General features: G+C 43.4%; 1 protein-coding gene across 1 annotated transcript in view; it reads left to right on the top strand.

The window, feature by feature from the left end:
• LOC126522342 (potassium voltage-gated channel subfamily KQT member 1-like) overlaps nucleotides 1-21,848 on the top strand; it is a 185,437-nt gene extending 163,589 nt beyond the window's left edge. Inside the window, exon 12 of the mRNA XM_050171073.3 lies at nucleotides 1,900-21,848. Coding sequence (XP_050027030.2) covers nucleotides 1,900-2,472 — 573 coding nt within the window. The 3' untranslated portion in view covers nucleotides 2,473-21,848. The remainder of the gene's footprint in view (nucleotides 1-1,899) is intronic.
• Nucleotides 21,849-22,561: the final 713 nt, after the last annotated feature.

Genomic DNA, 22,561 nt, shown 5'->3' with positions numbered 1-22,561 from the left:
CGACGTGGCGCCGAAAGCGTCATTTCGTTCCACTAGAAGGAACTGCTTCGCGAAAAGGGCCTATACTGCTAAATTACTCGATCAGATCTCTATTCTGATTCATGCAACAAAACTGGGTCGACGAATAGCATACGAAAAGCGGTGCAAGCTTCATTTTCTTGAATTGTTGTGCCAAAAACTCTGCGTCGACACTTTTATTTGAAGAGAGTAATTTAAAATTTTTCACATTTGTGCCTTTTCGGTGCACGAAATGTTCACGAGACTTGTTAGCTTGAGTCAGTCACACTTATTTTTTTTCGAAGTGCAACGTAGTCCGTCTTTGCCGATAGACGAATAATTAGACCGGGCGAGACGCCGCCATAATATGATATGTCACAGTGATTTCATGCAGGAAGTTCATGGCATCGCCGCCGTCCAGCCTCCGAGGCGAATCCTTGTTCATTTCCGTCCTTTCTTGTTTCCCCCAAGGGATATTTATGGTCCACTCAGCAATATGAAGCGACTTGCCCAGCAACATGTACTTCAGGATTATTGTCTTGGCGCCTCGGACACGTTAGCTTTGATTAAGTTAGTTTAGCGCAAAAAGCGTTAGGGCAGCGCGGCGTCTTCTCATAGCGGTTGCAGGGGCATCGAGGGTCACCGGCTGCCTTTCAGCCAGTCGCGTTCAACCGCTGCTGCTAAGGCACTGTGCCTTCTAGATTTTCAATACATGGGACCCGGCCTCCACTACGGTACCTACTGCTCCCAGGGAAACATCCGTGGTGTTGTTTTTAAGGCATTAATAAAGGGAAAAATCAGACATCCACCCGTTCGTAGCAATTGCTACAAAGGAAACCCATACGGGTTCCTCGAAAGAAAAGCCTCAAAGTTGAAGAAAAATTCCTCCTGGTCCGGGACTCGAACCCGGGACCACCGCCTTTCCGGGGCAGCCGCTCTACCATCTGAGCTAACCAGGCGGCTAGCAGATGGCAGGGCGAAGTCGAATTTGTCGACAACACACGAAGCAAAGGCAAGAGTTTGACGTAGCAGTTCTGTGGAAACCCGCAAGGTGGAGAGAAGTAATTAATAAAGGGAAAAATCAGACATCCACCCGTTCGTAGCAATCGCTACAAAGGAAACCCATACCGGTTCCTCGAAAGAAAAGCCTCTGATGTCAGATTTTTCCCTTTATTAATTACTTCTCTCCACCTTGCGGGTTTCCGCAGAACTACTACGTTTCTAAGGCAGATCGCCGTAAGGCGTCAGAAAGTATGATGCGGCACGACTGAATTGGCACGAGCGCCTCAAATGCGAGAGAGTCTCTCTGGCACAGCGATTGACAAATGGAGAGTGAACGCCCGCTGCTTCACCTGTTGCACCATGCCGGCAGCCAACGTCCGAGCGTAAACTCGATCCAACTCCGCCATGCCGGCCCACCTAGGAACAAGCGCATACAACACGCGCAAAGAAATTTCTCCTCTGTAGTTCCAAGGGAGAGCCAGATATTCAAGGAAAAAAATCCCCCACATTTCCTCTCTCGCACCCGCTCTTACTCGCGCATGCGCACGAACGTTCGGCGCCTCCAGAAATGCCACGCCCCGCTATACTTACGTCGCCCCCCGGAGCCTCTCTTTCGTGTGCGAGATTGAGCCACGATCGCCGGCTCACCGTCGCACGCTTTCACTCGCACATGCAGCATACGGCGCACGGCGACGATTTTATCGCCCGTGAACTTTATACGAAACCTCACGGCGACAGCGACGCCAATGATAGAAATGCGCCTGGATAGTCATTGCTATCATAATAACAACGAAAGACGATGCGAAGCCGCTAGCTTCATTTCTTCAGTGCCGTTGTTTTGGGTGAACGAGTGCGCTGTGTTGCTCTCACCGAGCACGCGTTTCACCACCCCTACCGCAGGTCGAGGACATCGAGTCCAAGCTGGACCAGCTAATGGAGATGTATATGGAGGACAGGGCGCGACTGTTGGCCGTACCCGCCGTGCCTCCGCCAGGGCTCAGCCTGCGTCACCAGCCGCCGCCACCACCGCCACCGTCAGCGGCGCCTTCCATGGCACCCTCGCCACCGCCTCCGCCCCAGCCACCACCTCAGCCACAGCCACAGCCGGTGAGCGGGGCAGCTCCGGCGCCGCCGCGAGCCACCCTGCTGGACAAGCAGTGCAGCGAGCCCAACACGCCGGTCACCAAGACCTTCGAGCGGCCCACTGTCATGCAGCGTGGCAACTCGGACTTGGGCACGCGGCTGAGGCGCCGCAACCAGCAGAGACTCCAGGCCGCCGAGGCACCCATGGAGGACCGGGGCGGACCCACGACGGCCGCGTCTTCGTCGATGGCCAGCACATCGGAGAGCGCGGCGGCCAGCGACGACGAGCCGAGCGGAGCTGAGGAGGAAGACGTGAGCGTGGTCACCGTGTCCGTCACGGAGACGGCCGCGCTCCTCAGGCCGACGCTGCACAACTTCTCCTCCGCCTGATTTCCAGGCCGGGACGTCGCGGGGCGACGCCTCCTGCTCGCGCGTGAGTCGGCGGCGGAACGCAGCGCCGGCGCGCCGCCGACCGGAGGCCGTCACCCGCGCCGCCCGGCTACACAGACGGCGGTCGTGATGACGCGGCACCGCATACCGATCGTGACCACGATGCTGCCCTTGCGCGCATCCTAGCGCACCCTGTTTCACGACGCGATTTTACGGGAGGCCCGTGACAAAACGCGATGTTTCGCATGAGCACGTTCTCACTCGTTCAACTGCCGCTAAACGACAGTCTGACCTTGCCCCGGCGGTGGGCGCTTTGCACCGAAGGTTGCGCACCACCGCACCGTAGCAAAACAGTTTGTTTACTGATTCGTTCGACACTAATTATTTCCGCTACTGTGGGCGACACGAATTCGCAGAAAGCTGTATAGGATGAATTTTTTTAGGCAGTCACGTAAAATTGCAGGATTTACTCTAAATTGCCACAGCGACAGCGACAAAGGTGTTAAAACTAGGAATCGGCACAGCCTAGTCACACGACTTGTTTAAGTCAGGCGAATATCGCCATGTTTGATGGTCCACTAAAACAAAGTGCTGTGCGTTATGAAAGGCCTTCACATCGATGGTGGTGCTCCGTATATTGTATCGCCATTGTGTTCAGTCCTTGTGCAGGCGAAATACGCAAGTCTCACTGTCAGCAGAGTGGCCAGTTCTGAACCGTAAATCCACGCGAGAACAATGAACCGCGCTCATTGTAGTTGCTACCTTTACGGTGCACTACGCGAAACACTAAACAGCCAAACATTCCGATAGCCTGAGTGGTTTGTGATGACGGTGCTTGTCAACGATTCAGACTGATGCACAGATTTTCTAGTATACGAAAATGTGTTTGCGATAGAGTGGTGCTTAATGGTTGTTCAGAGGACATTGTTCCCATTTGGTAGTTCTTTCAAAATATATTTTGTATAGGTATCAAAACTAAACAAGCTTGCGACCAAATTAGAAAGAAAGGCTTTACTAAATAAAGCTTTGCGTATAGTACGATGTGCTCAAATGTTCTTGCCTAAAGGCTACCTTCATGTCCACACCTGCGTACAGTTGGTGCGCCGGCTATTCTGTCTCCTTGACTACGTATTTGTGTGCGGCTTTTAATCGCTCATGCTGCTTGTATTTCTGCTGTTCGCTGTACTGCGATGGGGATCCTCATCAGTCGCAGTTCTTGATGCGCAAGAGGTTATAAGTGAGGGCAAATATTTTATGTCTCATTTTCGTGGAGGAAGGATAGCTTGATGTACATGATTTTTTTTTTGTCAGCTGCTGCTCAGTGTGTCAAAAACTCTCTTTCTCTAACCACGCCATTCACTTTCACGGCGAATTTATGCTATGTAGCAAAGTTAGACTTCCGCGTTACTCACCATTCCTGCAGCCTGGATTTTAGAACTTTAAAGAACCCTGTTTCCCACGATACTCTGTGATGATTTTTCACTGCGGTTTATGAATTACTTACTTTTCTAGTCCGCCAGTATTCGTTCCTTAAACTTTCGATTACAACGTCATCAACAAACGAATATGTGACATACAATGTTGTCAAGATTGCCATATGTTCGCCAACAATGCGGTCCCCAGAGTTAAAGCTGTATTTAGCGTTAGGCTGCTTGCTGCCACGTTTTAAGAGTCGGCTTGCCGTCACATGAGAAGACGTGTGACCTCAGTGCTTATTATTACGTTACAAGAAGAAACATGCTCATTCAGATGCATGCCTCAAATAAATTAGCAGTGTGTCCTAATTAACTCAGCTTTGACCGAGCACACACTATGCTACTTGATTGCTTGTTCGGTGGCTTCTGTTGAAAGGCACAGTTTCAGCAGATTGTATGACCATGTTTTCCGTGATATTCGAAGTAATCTGCGGATTGCGATTGAAGACATAATAAATGTTATCATGATCTATCTTATGAATAAGCTAGCATATGTTCGTTCTAGCGTATTTGTTTGCAGGAGTGAGCTTTTGCCGTCAAAATGTCGCTCGAAGCGTAATTGAAGCACTCCGCCTGCAGTAGTCTGTTGCAGTGCATCTATGATTGCAAGCGGCAACAAAATTGGTGCAGAAACACACATTTAAAAACAACCTGTTTCGTTGCACGCCTCATCTAGAGAAGCTTTTGACCAGCGCACCTCTTGTAACGTTTAGCAGTGCCAAGACGGGTTACCGGCTTGGAACCCTGCTGTTGCGGCAACCGTAATTACACCATCGGCACTTCGCAAAGACTACACTTCTCCATAGGCACAGAAGCCTGTTTTTACAGCCTGTTGACATGGGAAACTCTATAGCAGAAGAATGAGGATCACTCTTTAAATCCAAACGTGTTCTCTTGAAAGGCATAATTCGCTTTCTTTGTGTGTGTGATTTGATGGGAGGTTGTGTCTTCCACTGCACTACATGTCATGTTTGTCGCAAAATATTCGGCACAAGGACTTAAGTGTCTCCACGTTTTTCTCACTGTTTCAGCTTTAATTTTGTTAGAACAGGCTGTGCAAGTTCCAGCAGTATTTTTTTCCTCGGCCCTTTAAATAAAGCGACAGCACAACGAGCGCTATCACAGATGTTCTCTCAGCATATTTTTCGGGATCATAACAATATATTGACTCCTATCATACAGAAGGCCCGATTATTTTAATTAGAGGGGCATGTCATGTAGTTAGGTCTGTTGAATGCGCTGTGCTCCACTTAACTGCTTCGCCTAAGAATCCGGCAAAAGCTGAGTCGCCAGCTACAGGCGCATGGAGGGTCATCGTGGACTCTGAGAGGGCAATTCATATGAAATACGTTGATTTCTCAAAATGACAGGTTGCAGAATTTGTTGCAGTATTTCTCTCACTATTACACGGAAAATAAAAAATAATTTATGAAAAAGATACAACACAATTCCACATTTTTCTTTACTATGTGTTCAGATTTGCTATGTCTACAATAAAAATGCACAGCATTTCAGATACCCCCCGGAAAACCCAAAGTGGAACAGGAAAACGAAAGAAATAAAATATTTGAATAAATATTTTAAGACATCGCATCATGTACAATAATCTAAGTCCCTGAAGCAACACGTCGTTGCAAAACCAGGTTTATACCAAGATTAATCTTCGCCGCCTGTGTGGACACATTAGAAACCATCCCTCTTCGCGAAGACATGCAAGGCCACCGAACTGTTTCGCATCTTACAGATCTAATGATTCATTCAACATATTGAATAGCACATCAAAGCAAGGAAAGGCCGTAGGTGCATCTTGAGTTCCGCTCGAATCTCATTGGAGCAATCGCATCTCAAGCAGCACTGCATTGAAGTACAACACAAAGTCGAAACCGTTCTCTTTTGTCGAAGGAAGTGCTTAGAAAATACCGTATTTCGATCATGCGCCAAAATATTAAATTTTATGATAAGTCTTTCGGTGAAATAGCAATCGAGAGGGTAGAGCAATATCTGAAGCATAGTGTACAATGCTACGTGTATTTCAAAGGTACGCATTTCCGCTATGCCCGGTAATCTCACAGCTGCAAAAAACCTCGGCATACGAAACTAAATAGTGTATTGGTTATCACATTTATTGCTGCGGTCATATCGGCTAAGTGTTGAGCATATTTTCGTGTTGGCCTTTTAAAATCTGCCCTTAAAAGATTAATGCTATTGTGGTCAGGCTTTCAATTGGTCCTGTGACTAAAAAATCATCCGCGAACTTCGAGGGCGTAGCTCCTCAAAACAGCCCGGGATCCACCCGCGCTATCGTTGCCTCCAAATAATAAGAGTCGATTGTTTATCGCTGCCAAAGCTATCGTAAGTAATCTGCGCATCACAGCCATTCTTCGCGTGCTATATTACCGGCGTTGGCCTTGGTTAGTTTCAAATGAGGATTATACTGAGGAGCCGCCTGCAGTTCTGGCACGGCATTTGTGTTTTTATAGCTTCTCTTGTTTTGTTTTTTGAAATATGAATGTGGCGTTCATTTCATTACTTCGAGAGGGAACTTCACATTTCGCGAGAAAGCGAGAAATGCTGAGGAATTTATTTGTGGCACTTTGAGATTGCAGTTTGAAAACCAGCGGTGAAATCATATGAGCGAAAGTGCCGATATTGCATTGTGTATTGTTTTAAGGAAAAACGAGGTTCAATATAGTGACGACCATCTTTTTTACTTTTGCTCTAAATGTGATGTATTCAAATAATTTACTACTGTCAGTTTTCTGAACACTGTGGCAACTTTCTTGTCGTCTATCAGCCGTTACCTCTCTCTGTCTCTCCCTCTGTGCTAACATTACAATTTATTACTCCCCGGTCTGTGAATGACGTAATTGTCAGATCTGAGTACTTTCATTATGGGGCCGATATAGATACATTAGGTGTGGGCAAGCTATAGCTTAGGCTCACCGCGTTTACCTCTCAGTCTGCTATTGTCAAATGAGCTGCTAAGTTGTCGAATATCGAAGAAATGTGAAGCGCACGCTAAAAAGTCTCGACTAAGTAAATTCGCATTCTGAGACGTGCGATTCTGTTTTTTTATAACATGGCAACAGTGGTGGGCTATCATCGACCAATTACTTTGTAGCACGATGCAGGCGCTTGAGAAAGCACTCATACACCAATAAGGGCACTAGATATTCCTCTTGCGGCACCAAATTATGCAATTTTTTGGTGTACACGTTTACTGACTTTTCACATTTCCTTGCTAAATGTTATAAATTACAGGTATACCTTGTGAACAGAATATTTCTGGTAGAAACACACAATAACAGTGCCCGCAATTGGGTGCAACACATAACTCACGTTGTTTGAAAAGGTGTCATGGTTGATACTTTTTTTGCGACTTTCATAGTTATCACCGTTGCGACGACAGGAGAAGAAGCTATATGTAAAAAGCAGTTACACAAAAATGGTGAGATGTTTCAACACTTCAGAATTTTACGATGAGGCAGTTGTGCTGGTAGTTATGACCAGGTAATTAAAAGACGAGACGCATGCAAGATTACGTGGTTAGGTGTAAATAAATATTGCTCTCAAAGCACAACTGCTACGATTGTTGTGCACAGACGCAGTGTTGATTTTGTAGGGACTTCAGCGCTAATTCACGGAACAAATCTTCGCTAAATGGAGATGGTGAATCACAGACGCTCGCCAAATGCTTCGCTATTGTTTCGCTCACCATCCCACTGCAATGAGCTTACGCACGCCCCAGTCGCAACGTTTGCTTAAGTAAAAGCAGCATTGAGGGCCCGAGCCAAGATTCGCCTATGCTCATCAGTAAGCCGCTTCGACAATATTAGGTTTACGAAAGCAGCACAGGAATCTTCACCAGTATGCTGATTTGGTACCCCGACAAGCAGTCCTCCCACTTGATACTGAATTCCATAATTGAGCAGGTGAGTCTCAACGAGCTTTCATAGGTCGCTCCACGTGGTGCTGGCTACATTCATTGTGCAAAACTTCTTGCACGGCCGTTTCGGCAGCTTCTACGATCTAAATCTGCGGATTGATTCTCTGCCGGTCAACAATAATGATTTTTTTCTGCCGACTAGACATAGAGGCTATAGATTTGAAGAATCATTCTAACTAATATCATTGAAAACTTCAGAAAATAACTGGCGGCAATCTGAGGCGTTACAAAGCATTCAGAAGTAGGAGAAAACCGACTGCGCCAATCAGTAAAATCGTCATTGTAATAAAAATGGTGAAGGAAAAAAACTATTGAATCTGGTGAATATTTGTCAGTTCAGCTTCTTTAAGCTATAACCTTTTCGATATGTCGATTGAAGTCGGCGAACTAGGAATTTAACAATAAAAGAACAAAACTTCGAGTTCTTTATACCCGAGCGCGCAAAGTTGAGACAGAGCCTGTGAGAGTTTCATGTGTAAGTCGTGTGTGGTCGTGAACACATACCCGTTTTTGCGCCTGCTGACGCCGCGTACATGGTACCTGAAGAAAGCACGTTCTGCAACAGTGTTTGCAGAATAAGAGGAGAAGCCGAGGCTGCTCGCTTTGACTTTGTTACCCGTAACTACTGTGAAGCTTCGTGTTCGTCCCTTATAGACCATCGTCGTTCCTTACCGTTCACTCTTTCAGAAACTGCTACACTCACTTGCTGACAGGCACCTGGCATGCTACGTTGTAATAACGCTCTCGAAGGAGAAAACTTCAGGAGTAAAAACACACGAAATCTAACGCTGAATTGTAATGCGTTCTATGTGTCTTACGGGGCACTGAAGAATATTTGCGACACGGTTACGAATGACGCTCAGCAAAAAACGTTCACTTCGAATTCAGGAAATGCGCACTGATTCAAGCCGTTATTAGTTTTGATGCTTTTATGGCACTGACAATGTCATCGAGAATATCATGGATTGTAAATGTTTTTGAATAATTACTTCTTCCTGTGCGCGATCGAATGACAAAAAGCAGTAAATTTTTTATCATTGTCCTCTGCGCTTAGAATTTGGTCTTTCCTTGTGCAAAAGAATTGCAGAAAGCGGGCTTCTTTTTATATTAGACAATATGTTCCAATAATGCTGAGACTAAATACTTGCCAGAGGGAATATGATCTATTCGTTGATTTGTTACTCAAAAGGGCAGATTGTTTTGAGTGTACCCTGAAAATTCTAACGGAGGTCACAGTGCGGCCGGAAATGAAATTCCATTTCAAGCAAGTAGCTTTCGAGTGCTTTTGGTGCACTGGTTTGATGAACTTTGGCTGTTAGGCATACGATAGCTTGTTGTTGTGTCCCTAACAATTATACTTACGCTGCTCGATAGCCAGGACTGGTTCTATCTTGGGGGCATAATTCCGTTGTTTAACCAAGAGAAGTCCTCACGGATTAGATAAGCGATAGTTTAATCAACTTAGCAAATTTCCCAAAATACCGGTCTTGAAGAAAGCGCACGCTAAAATGAGACTCGCAGAAAAAATTATATTGAAATTGAATGCTACAACCCATTCACCGTCTAATCTGCTTCTTTCTAATCTCGCTAAACAGACGTGATTCCTTTGTCGAGCACAGGGCATGTCAGGACCGGCCTGGTGTTTGTATGCTGCCCTGTCAGGTCGTCTCCCAAGGTGATTTATTCCGCTCTCCATGCTTGATTTCTGTGCCTAATGCCATGCATTATGCCCTATTGTCAAGACCAAAGTGCACAGTACCAGCACTTCAGCATTACGTAATCATGCGTGATACCGCTCTAACATGCACCTAGCATCTGAATTTTCGATACAAGCATCGTCTGTATCATCATTGCCAATGTAATGGAGGCCGTGCATCTTGGTTTCTCTTCGTTTTTTGAACGCTTGAAAATTTGTGTGATTCCGTCTTAGATCACTCAGATAACCTCCCCACAGAGCACGCTTTTCTACGAAATGTGACCATGCTGAACTCTCCCTGCTAATAAAAAACTATAGAGATGCTTTTCTCCTCTAACATTTCTAGGAAAGTGCGCTTGTCCAATCCCCTTTGTCGTATCACCCATTCACTCTTGAGATGTCTTCGACATTGCACAGTGACGTGACTTTTCCAAATGAAAACTGAAGCGAGTGTAGCCCCTGCGAAATAGTTGCTGCATAATTAGCGCTCCTCAAGTACCACGCGTTGGTGCAGTGTCAGGTAGCCGAAAACAATGAGCTCGTAAAATAATCAGAACTTAAAGGAGAATCACCAAGATCCTTTTTTTTTCTGAATGCGCGGGCTTTAAAGGAACCGCAACTTTTAGGACTGAAGTTCACAGAAGTTTACTAAAGACATATGAGCTGTAGACGTGCATAAATACGTGCTACCTAAGTTGTTGTTTCAGGGAGAGAGAACGGAGTACAAAATAGAATGAGCAAATACTAAGTGAGAACCTGTTTTCTCGTAAGCAGTTTTCTTACGCAAGCCCCAAATTAACGAAGCTATAGAAATAGCTCAGTGGTTGTTAAGCGCAAGAGTTGAGGTGATTTCTTGTCTCTGTTCGTTTCGCTGACATCACTTTTCTTTAAAGTGCGCCGTCTTCTCCGAGTAGTTTTTCTTCAACAAACTAGTATCTCTTATCACTGAAATACGCAGCAACTTTGAAAGTTTAGTGAGGTTTGATCCAACGTCAAATAGATGAATAAATAAGGAATTTATAGGTTGCTCGAAGGCAGCTCGCTGCTGCGTTCAACCATGTCTTATCTTTTTTTTACAATTGAAGCTTCAGTGTTGATGATTTCCATTGCTCGTTATTCCAGAAAACATTGAATTTACTGAATTGATTCTTTAGGCGCAATCAAAATATATCGTAAAAGGCTGACTGCAACTTTAGGTGCTGCAGGTTATGAAATGTTAAATATCTGTCAGTGTCAAATGAAACCAGTTTATATTTTATAGGGTCTTCGCTGCGCACCAGCGCTTTCAGACCACCCGTAATGCAAGCAAGTTCAGCTTCAGTCATGCACTGTAAAGGTGTCAAAGGACATTTTTGTGCTAACTGTGCTGGCTAGCTGCATAGCAGTGACAGCTTCAGGAAATTATTGTTCTGTGCTCGTGCAGGCGTTCTGTGTCCGCACGAGAGCACAGCCCACCTCAGACTGTTGAAACAGTGTCTGCTGCTTTTGAAGTGGTATTTGAACCGCTAGGCGAAATTTGCTTATATTTACGATTCCGTAAGATGTACTTTCTCAAAAAATTTGCTAATATTTGCGATTCCGTAAGATGTACTTTCTCAATGTGTACTTTCTGGCGGACAGCGCAATAGACTGCACAACGCAAAGAAGAGGCTTATTACACACATAGGCGAATTTGATACGTTTACCCTAAAGGCAGCACGTTGGTCCAGCCGAACTGCGCAGATGTTTTGGGACATCGCATCACTAGATGGTGAGAGAAATAGCTGTTAGTCAGTCCCGATCCATGACGTATGACGTCATACATTCAAGTGCTTGTCAGTACTGTGTCTTTAAAACACCCAGACTCATATTATCTATCGTCCTACAGCCGCTGTTGCACCTTCGGACGACGAAAAGCCAGGCAACACAACATTCACTTTCTTTGGGCACTTAGGCTGACAGCTGAGCTTACCAGACACAGGACATTATAATGACTTTGGTCTAACACTTGCACGAGCGAAAAAAATACATTACTAAAGCACGCAACAGAATAACAGTAGCAACCAAGGCCTCACTGACATCGGTTTCTGCCTGAATAGCCATGTTATTACGGGATATTGAGACTCTCTCCCCTTTTTCAATTACATTTGAGTAAGAAAATTTCCATAAATGAGCACGGTCAAATTTTCCTTCCTTGTTTAGGATCGGGGGTTGTTTTTGAAAGCTCATAGCCATTAGGAATGTTAGACGTTCAAGCATAGAGGGCCCAACGATCTTGTTAGCATCCCAGCTAGCCAAAGAAATGGGCAGTGCAAGATAAGTTGAAAGCAGCCTATAACACAATTTATGCACATGACAGCTTCATGTTCCACACGCCCGATTATAATATCTTATGGAAAGAAATGTTCGCACACACTGCATTTTCATAGTGCAATGTTTATTAACTACACCACTGAGCGCCACTGAATCATATAAGTTAGCATTGGTAGGAAAGTAAGATTTTTCATTCACCGTACGTGGCGAGCGTGGCGACATTGAAGCGTGAAAAGAGTATTTCAACTCGTCAATTACCGCTACTCGTGCCTTTTAATACAATCGGATGATAGGGCTTTCGGGCAAAAGCAGATAGGCTGCGGTTATTTCTTTAACTATATTTGTTACTACTTGAGAGAAATACTGGCAAACAAAAAAATTATTTAAGGCCATCATCTGGTCGTGAAAACCCTGTTGAAAAAGTGCAACCGAACTTGCAGCGTTAGCTTAATTTTGGTAATGTAGTCAGATACATGTAACATTAACACTGCTTTCGGGCATTGAAGACTAAGAATTGACAATGATTTGAACTGGAAAAGCTTTCTGGCACCGCAAGCAAAATACAGCAAATACTGCTCTGACACCCTTCCTAATGCCAGGACTTCTGTAATATTTACAACGGCATCTGTTTCCCAGGCCGAAAATCAGACGGTGATCACTAATTTCTACGCTGTGGTTCACTGTATGGTTTTATTCTTACATTTCATTATGACTTTTCTGTTCATGTAAGCCGTCTGTCGTATTGTGCTTGCCGGCTTAAAGCTATTTAGATATTGAAAATAGTTTTTATTTCTGAACATTCTGAAAATGTGAACACTGGATTGCAAATGCTGCGTACGTGGCAAATGTCGCTTTCATATGACGAGCGAATATGTTAAATGGACGCGTAGGAAAATCCTTCCATTTGGTGGGAAAGTGACCAACAAATCGTCGTAAAATGTTTGGGCATTATGGTAACCCTGTACCCATAGGCTTCTATTCTTTCTCCCGTCCTGGTGGCCTTATTCAGTTATCTTGTTTCTTAATAGATTATCAGTATGGTCTGAATATTTTACGACCCTTCTACAAGATTTCCTGAAACACTTTTGGAAAATGGTAAACACGTTGACATGATTATTAATAACTATGTGAGTGGAATATCGAACCAACAAACGGCAAAGTTATAATGCTGACAGTAAAGACTCAATGGCCAAATTCCCAATGCTTTTCTTTCGTAGATTTCTTTGCCATTGACAAAAAGCATTAGTACTGGTTTCGATTTGGTTGCGGTCTAAATGAGGACACCAGTTCACCGGAGCAGCTTTTTGGGAATATGAGCTTAGAACTCTTCAGCGAGAAGTTTTCACCGGTAAAGCTTTATTGTTTCTAAATACTTCGAAGAACTCATCGGTGAGCTGATTCACTTGGCTGAAACTTTTGAACCGAAATATTTTTTGTTCATAACTTATGCAACTACAGGACTCTTTCAAGAGGCCTAGTATCGCTGCATTTATTTTCACATGAGCTTATATAGAAGGGACCAGCCGATTCATCTCGATGGTCTTGTCGTAGACTAGCCACTGCTGACTTCCTATTGCAGTCGGTTGTATGGTTTTGTGTCTTTTTGTATGCCTGCAGCGTCTATTAGAGATGATGTTTTGCACGTGCACGTTATTTAAATCACAACAGTTAAAATCTATCTCTTCGATTTCAAGAGATGATCGCTATTTACATGCTAAGGTGCAACATCTTTCTATTGGTCGTCAGCAGATGTATTCTTACTAAAGGCTTCGTGAATGACTGTGTGCGAAAAACTAGTCGAAGCAAAGCGTTATTGAACCGGGGCAGGTGTAACTGAGAACATCTTTAGGATGACGTACTACTTAGGGAAGTTCAGTATTTAAAAAGAAGATATGGTACGTGCGTACTACACCAAACTAGCTAAAAATCTTCATGGCGCCATTGTGCTAAAGGAGGGGCTTACCTTTGTGAAAAGCCCGTTATGGCAAACTGATCTGCACAAATATATGCGTTATCTACATGAACCTAAGGAGTAGCCAGGTGAACATCAGCAGCATTTTTCCGTATTTATTAAATTATTTATTCAGCTGATGGCATCAGTGTATGCAACAACAATGGAAAAAACGGTATTTCGCTGACAACTAGCATACTTGGGAATCATTGGAAGACATGCAGCACGCCAGCTCTTGGAAACATCTGCTGCTAAGGGAACGAATACCACGAGATATGCCACTGTCAAACATTAATGCTTTAACGTGTCGTTTCTATTCTTTGTCAATCGCTAGATTCATTGCTATGGTTCGATGAACGCCGACGTATAAATTCACTAATCAAAACCACAGACGGCTGTCAAATTATGCTGAGTGACACGACCGTTATGAGCATGAGCTTCACTTGCCGTTAGCTACTTGCACACTGTTTGCTTCTGTACTTTCTGTATTTCTTTGTGATAACTTATGTAAAAAACTTTCAGCTAAACACACAGATGAAAAAAGTTCTAACGCGTCTTCATTCCAAAGAGAGCGCATTATGCTATACTCAAGTATGTGCAGCACCTTTTTTATACAGTATATTGTGTTATAACAACGCAATCACCGTAAAGAGTAGAGTTCCCTTGCTCGAAAGTGGTCATTTCAATCACGCATAATCTCTTGTATATTTGTGTTACTTTTCAATGCCGGTGCCCAAATTTATTTCTAACCACGTACACATTTTTAGAGAGGGGTGTAAGTGCTTTCTTTATATTCACGAACGAAATTCAGATATTTTGAGGTCTATAATATTACGTTGGACTGTTGTTTATTTACTGACTGCATCGCTTTATTGCCTTGTGTATTCTGATCTGCATAATGATATTAATTTTATGGTATATCTCTGCTTACGAAAATACTGCTTCCTATAAGGGGAACCGCATACATAAGCGAAAATACCGATTTAAGATTGCGCTTCATGAAGAAAATACCATACTAACTGTTCGTATATGAAAAACAACGTTACCAATAAGTCAAACAGTGGCGAATTAAACAGATCCAAAAAAATCTTCATTGAAAAAAAATGTGCCCTTTTAACATAGATTATCGCCACCTACGCTTTCATAGCAGCAGAAGCAATAAAAGCAGACAAGAGCAATAATATATCAACTTAGGAAAAACTCGTTTCGTTTACGACAGCTGTCCCTTTAAAAGAAGCAACTGCCCTGCGCATACTTTCACATATCTTTATCGGTGCTACAGATCCTTCGTATAGGTGGATGCATCCTCACGGCACGTTCACCCTCTTTCCGGAAGTGTATTGAAGAACTAACGGTGCCGTAACAATAACTGACGATTTTTCTTGCCGTAGACTTATGTCGTAATGTACTTCACGGGAATGGCCCAGATGTCTCGCCAGCGGTCAACATTACTTAACATCCGCAGTTCGCCTTCGGAAGATTTAGTTGTGGCATCTACGTAATTCGTGCCTCTGACAAAAAGAATGCTTCTCGCAGGCAGTTTCTTAGCACGGAAAAAAAAAAAAGAAAACGCGACTTGATATGCTGCAACTGCGTCAATTTGTGACTTTCACAAACGTAGAAAAAGATAGTCTTGGCAACGTACTTTAACGGCGAAATATATTTTTGTAACGCAATATTAGTGATGCTTGTGTGTGGTTGCTCGAAATGCAGCGCGTGTCATCGACGATCATTCCAGCTGAAGTTGGCAGTTTTTTCCAATAACACCAAATGAAAATTCACTGCTTTCTGCATTTTCGTTGGCTTACTCTTGAAGCAGGGTTATCAAATCGTCGCACATACTCCACCAAAATAAAAAAATAACAAGGAAAAGCTTTCCTGCCCTCCTTTCTCAAGTGATTCCCGCAATAAAACGCCCAGACTGCCCAATCAGATATACAAAATAAAGCACCGAGGCTTTGTTAAGCTCGTTGCTTCGTGAAGGGCAGGAAAGTCGATATCTGAAAAGAAATATTCGTTACGGCACAATGGTACCAAGGTTGCCCTCATCACGTCGCTGAGTAATGGTCCACCCTGTTAATGAAATTTCGCGAGTCTAAAAGCCAATCATCATGTTCCTGTTATACGACGGTAACTCTGTTGTGCATGATATCCAGTGGTACCATATGGTTTTTACTTCAATATGGGATAAGAACTATTGAAGCTAATATTTCCTAGACAGATGAGTGCAGTCGTGCACCCTGATTTGCCTTTGCACTAGTGACAATGTTTTCAGTGAAAGCGCTGTAAGAGCTGCGCGCACTTCTGTATATGTTGAAGCGGTTCTCATTTTAAGAGTTACATATTTTTTTTCAAAACATGCCATTCTTTAGTGCTTTCCCTAGTTCTACCCTATGTCAGATAACTAGCTAGCGTAAGGCGCTGCACTTACAACGCAAGTCATGTTACGCCACCTGCAACAAAGAGCACAGGGATACACAGACAGCACGAAACATTAAATATGAGGCAAGCAATCTACCCTTATCGCAATTGCATTGACCAAGATTGAGCATTAGAAATTAGCACTGACGGGACCAATTGTATACAGGCTAGTATGACAAGATACACGGTAAATCACGACTACGGCAAAACACTTATTACCTTGCCTCCGTACAGATGCTTATATTCCTTAATTACACAGCCACCACGTCTTTTTTCTGCGTTATCTGTACTACGGCAAAAGCTTTAAAATCTTTAGCATAAAGTGTCTTTCGAATATCAATAACAACACTAGATCTACACTTTTGTAATTCCGAACAGTTGGGATGGTTTCTATTGAAATTAAATATACTAGCTAGAATTCTTGATAGTAAGTGCGTGTTAGTTTCATATTGTAGTGCACGCTTTCGACATTTATATTTTATAACCCAATGAAAGTTTTCATAAAATAACTGCTATATGATCAAATAAATTGTTTTGTTTACCTGCAGTCCTATTACATCATCATAATCAAGAGCATGAGGCTATGCTGTGTCCGCAATGTGAAAAGAGGGAACTCGGCCTCTCCTTGCGTGAAAAAGCCTGTCATGCAATGCTCGAATAACCGATTGTTAAGCTACACGAAACGCGAATCGTATACAAAAACTATCAGCAAAAATTTGTAACAACCAACGTTACCGCATGAACAATAGAACCTACTGCGATGGATAGAGTATTTGATTTATGAAAGCAGTGAACTTAGTATGCTATCCGTTACAATGCGTTACAAATGTTCTCCTTCTGATATAGCAGTTGTATATGTATTTGCGAAGGTATTTCTATTTCTTCTACTTATATTCACCTGACTACAACATACGATGTGCGCTATTTTTCCGAAAACAATTCAGTATACTTTTTAATCAACATGTATTGTTTCATCAAGTCGTTTAATTATTTGGTTTCGGTATTGCTGAGTTCTCCAGCCGTTGTGTGCTGCGTAATTCTCCTTCCCTTTCTGTATCTTCAAGCAGTGATCTGCAGCGTGCAGGAAACTTCCGTTGATTACGTTCGTACTAACTATATAATAGTGATTGCTTGTTCGCGATTGCCAGGTGACAATTATTTTTTTTTTCATACGTTGGCGCGCTAGCAGATAAGATTTGTCAGTTAGGTTTGACTATTGCCAGGTACAGCCAGCAGCATTTGCTTGTAACCTTGGCCCCTTCCTTAATTGTATGTTCATATTGCACTATTGTGCACTGTACAGTCCACCATATAGCAGGCTGAGATAAGTGAATGGAGACATGCACGTTAATATAGCGCGAATGTGCGTGTTTTCCTTCAATTCTCTTGCCCCTGATCTACACGCCTCCATGTGAAACTCAAATACAAGCACGTTGTCGGGATTTTCCCTAAGGCACTGTTTCTCAACATGTCCTTCACAGTCCATCAACCTGTAGTTCAACAGAATGAAAATATACTGATTTAAGATCACTGGGAGCTCTGGTGCTTCTTAACAGAAAGATCCAACTGCAAGGAAAACTGCCCTTTAGCAGATATTTCTGTATTACTGACCGAAATGCTACTATGTTATCGCTTCGAACGTGCGACTTAGGAACACCGAAAAAAAATGTATCTTTTGGACTAGTATTACTCAAGGAAATAAAACGACGACGCGACATTTCTGTGGAATAGCGAAAGGCTCGTCCAGCGATCTACTCAGGTGCGCTGCCCTATCTTGGCTTGAAATGCTAATATGTGCGCAAGCTAGTTCATCCTAGTTGAGACTAAACAATGTGCTAAAGGAAAAAAATTCAAATGCGACTACAAGGAGACATTGTATCCCGCCGTCCTATCTTCACTCGTCTGCGTTTGTTTTCAGCTAATAAAAGGCTTACTTCTGTAAAGCAATAAAATTCATTTGCGCTTGACGCCGCACGGGAGACCTGCTTTATCAATTAGTTTTCGGCCCTATCGATAAATTAGCCCCTATATAATCGTCAGCATGCTCTTGTAGATATGATGTCTGAATTGTGCTGGTAAATACCAGAGAAAGGAACACTTGTATAGCCTGCACTAAAGCAATCTCTCTCTCTTTCTCTCTCTAGACACATATATTTTGTGCGCGGTGGTGAAGAAGAAAAATAATTTATAGGCTATGTGAGTAGAGGTGGAAGAATAACTTTTCTGCCCTGACTTGTTATCTGTCTAAACTTCAGATACAGTGACATCACCTCTTCCATGGCAGGTAGCAGGAAAGAAATGCACAACTATAGCAACTGTTGAAGCAGTCCACCATCAAGAACCTGAATGTTCGTACGCTGCCTCTCCAGACCACGATTCAAGGATTCACAAACGGATGCTCCTACGCCAGCGTGCGTTATTATGCGTCCTGTTCTCTGCTTGTTGGTTAGCTCATGTGAAGCGCGAATAGATGCAGCGACCTCTGAATGTCACCAACGTGACGGTGTCACCGAATGAACCACGCTCGGCGACGACATTTCACTGGAAATGTGACGCGTTATCAGTGCTGTTGTCATGTATGTACTACTCCCGAGGGCAGGATGCTGTTATTGATGCAGACCTATACATGGTCCTTATACGAAACTAACGCAGCTGCGAGTTTGTTAGTCGCCAGATTTCTTTCAGGACCTGCTCTGGTGCTCGGCGTAACTGAAATGAAAGAAGGAGTCGGCCAACGGGCGCATTGCTCCTGCGGCCAATGAATGCTGGGTCCAGCATCTACAACACCAATAACTAAGAGCTTTCACGTGTAGCACTTACGTCGAATAGCAGCCGTCCAACATTAAGGTAATATCATTCATCCGCTTTCACCATATTATCTGCATTCAAGTATATTACCTTCATATCACTAGAGGACATTTTATGCAAGTGCCGTTTTTTCGTTGCTCCTGGCTTCGTTAAACATTATTACATGTAAGCTGCGACGCTAACGTCTTGATGCACTTCATCAACACGAAATGGCGACAGTGTACACGATACAGTGATCTCGCTTCCTGATCATTTGAGGAAAAAAAAAGGGGGGGGGGGGCTCATCCCAAATTTCTTTGCTAGTGTATTTTCTCTGCAGTTCCTTTCGCGTTGCTTCTTTCCGTTTTCGCTTATATAACTAAGCAGAAGAATGGGATTTGCGTGCTTGAGCGGCTACCACTAAGAGAGCTGGGGCTACAGTCAGCTGCATTCAGCGAGCTACGATTGCACGAATGTGATAGCCGCTTCTCCTGACTGTGTTTCTATTTATTTATTATTTACACGAAAGACCAAATAGAAAATATTTGGTGTTGGAATCTAAAATCGTTTTCGGTGATTTTTCATATGATCTTAACGACGCAACACTCATTTGTAGAACATTACACAATAATCGGTTTTGCATGACGCACACCTTCTTTAATTACTCAAGTAGTTAATTTATTCCATGGTTTGATTCCGCCTCCTGGGCCAAATTTGGAAAACATGCACATTTCTTAGTGTGTGTAAAAAGCAAAGGCACTCACGTATTCTAGGGTGTAAATATCAAGGAGCATACTTTGAACAAAAGCACGGACGTAGAAAGTAAGATAATGATAGCTTGGTGGTTAGACATATGAGCCCTGTACAGTGAGTAAATAGCTTCAGGATCTTGACAATACCGCTGTGGTCTCGTAACGTGTACCAAGTTCCCTCGGTAAAAGTTCACCCCTGCTCTTGCTGTGTGCGTTTGACAAACTGCATGTGATAGTGAAAGCACGATAAGCTAATATAGAACTTAGAACAACGACAACTGACCAATCTTATGCGGTCAAACGAGGCTCGTAAGGCCAGACATCTCGGGTGTCTTAGGAGGAGTGGAGCTTCAGAAATCTTGCGTTTAATTAGTGTAATTGAGAGCGTCTTAAAATGAAAATGACATGTTAAATTGGGGGATAATTTGTTCCCGTCAATCGCAGACTTCAATCAAAAAACATTAAATGTTACACCATTTTTGCGAAGCTCATTGTAAGGTAAAGACACACTTCCACTCATTTTGTGCTAGACGGCACTCTAAGTCTCAATTCTTGATATAGTTAAACCAGAATGAGAGGATACTTGGGCCAGTTAGTGAACGTTCGTATTTGAGAAAACACCATTAAATTAGACGAGGACTAAGGAAGGAGACTTCATGACGAGCGAAGAAATTTCTCCAAAGCAAGTAATGAAGCGCGAGCTAGCTTAGCGTCCACGTTGCTGCAGGTGTCTTTGCAAACTAAAATTCAGCTACTATGCTCTGAATATATATCTATAGCGTGTACGATAATTCTCCTTCGTTATATACAGCTATTTGGCTTGAGCTGTCTTTGTGAAATAACATTTCTCTGTGTATAGCCCTGCCCTTTAATTATCATGCTGCATCTGAATTTTCCTGTCTCCAACGCATGCAACAAAATGTTTGGCCCGTAGCTTTGGAGCAGCCCAACAGTGACATTGCTGGGATTAACTGCATGGCATTGAAGATCGTATACGGCTTCAATATGCGAGTTGAGTAAGCTCATTACCTTCTGTATAATTTGCATTTAAGCAGATCTTTACCTTGAAATGGCGTTTATGTTTGCTTTCTGTACAGACAGTCGCGAGTAATAGTTTAGAGACCATTGGATCGCAAGACAAAAAAGAAAGGATTTTGTTTAGCGGAGCTCCGGCTACGACATTGCAATACACTGCAATGTCAATACATTACAATGGCCGAACGCGCGCGCGATCCGGCATGCCCAGCCTGCGATATATATATATATATATATATATATATATGTAAGAGAAGGTGAGACATCAGTGGGTCTTGGTTACTTATAGAAATTATGGGACATTGCAAGCGTCACCGTAAACGACAACTTAAACTTTATTATACCAACTGATTCAAGAGTAGGCGTCTCTTCGTCAAGACAGTTTGAAAGATTTATATATTCGCTCTATTGGTCTCCCAATTGTCACTCGCGACTGTGTGGCTGCCCACGGGCAGACAAGCTAATTGAATCTTTGTTTGTTTGTGCCGCCCTTCGTGCTAGCCAAAAAAAAAAAGCGTTCATGAACTGTCTTTTGAAGTCCTTATAAGCGAGCCAGATCTTCACGGCACAGATTGTTTTGCCGAACAGATATCCTCTCGCGAACCTCGCCCACGTGGCTGGCTGTGTCTACCGTCCTCCTCTCGTTCTCGATCCGAGGAACCACGAACCAATTGCACGCACCGTTTTTCTTGTTGTGTTTTTTCGCGTGGATCCATACGATGTGCGTTGAACGGTGCGCCTGTACGATACTGCGATACATGTGTTTGTGAGCTGACTCCCAGTGTTGGCGTTGTTCAGTTGTGGAGACGATTTGCCACGTTACTGTATAATAGCTGTTTACAAGTTCGTTATTATAATTGAAGCTCCCGATTGTATAATACCCGGTACACGCCCGTCGGCCTTCTCATTGCGGAGGTTGCTGTGTGCCTGTTTTTATGATGCAAGTGCAGCTTCCATATAATGTGTACGAATGTGAAGCATCTGCGGAGATTTTGTAAAATACAACATTTCATTCCCTTGATGGTGTCTGTCTGTTTCTATTGATCCGCTGTGTCAGCGCTTCCGTACGTTTGCGTCAACTGTACGGCGTGGCGCTTGCAGTGCGATCATTGATTATGGCATTGAAATTAATTTTCTTTCTGCGAAAGATCCTTTGTGGCTTTGTCCATCGACGGGGTACATGGCCTTTTGTGAAGAACAGCGTGAACAAGGAACACTAAAAGCAAGAAACAGACACAATTGTTTCTTTATTTGTATGTCTATTTCTATCCCTGACTATCCCATGTTCGCGCTCTTTTCCACAATAAATAGATCGCTAAGCACAAATAGGTTCTCGCACCCATCTAAACGATTAACAAAAAATTCCACCCCCACTTAGACGCAAAAGACAGCTTCGTTTATCGTGACATGTCTTTACGGTATTTTCGAAAATTCTATTCGACTTTTTTTTTAAGCAAGGATGGCATTGGCGACATTTTGCGAGAAGAAACAGGTCAGTCGACGCGCGTGGTTAGCGAGATTTGCGGAAAGGTTTCACGCAATATACTCGCATTATCAGGCAGCGCTGTGGTGTCTGATAGGTATGTGTTATACCTATCCGCCTATACCGCCTGTACAGCTACCAACTGTATACTTTCAAAAGGACTTCTTCTTGGGCAAGTTGCTGCTTAGATTTCCTAGGTATACTTTGTGGCGCAAAATATATTTCTTGAAAAGGGACAGAAGGAAGGAAGA

This window comes from Dermacentor andersoni, chromosome 6 (assembly GCF_023375885.2).
Source record: "Dermacentor andersoni chromosome 6, qqDerAnde1_hic_scaffold, whole genome shotgun sequence".
In the NCBI taxonomy this organism is placed as follows: Eukaryota; Metazoa; Arthropoda; class Arachnida; order Ixodida; family Ixodidae; genus Dermacentor; species Dermacentor andersoni.
Note: the sequence above shows the minus strand (reverse complement) of the source record. Positions and strands in the feature narration are given on the sequence as shown.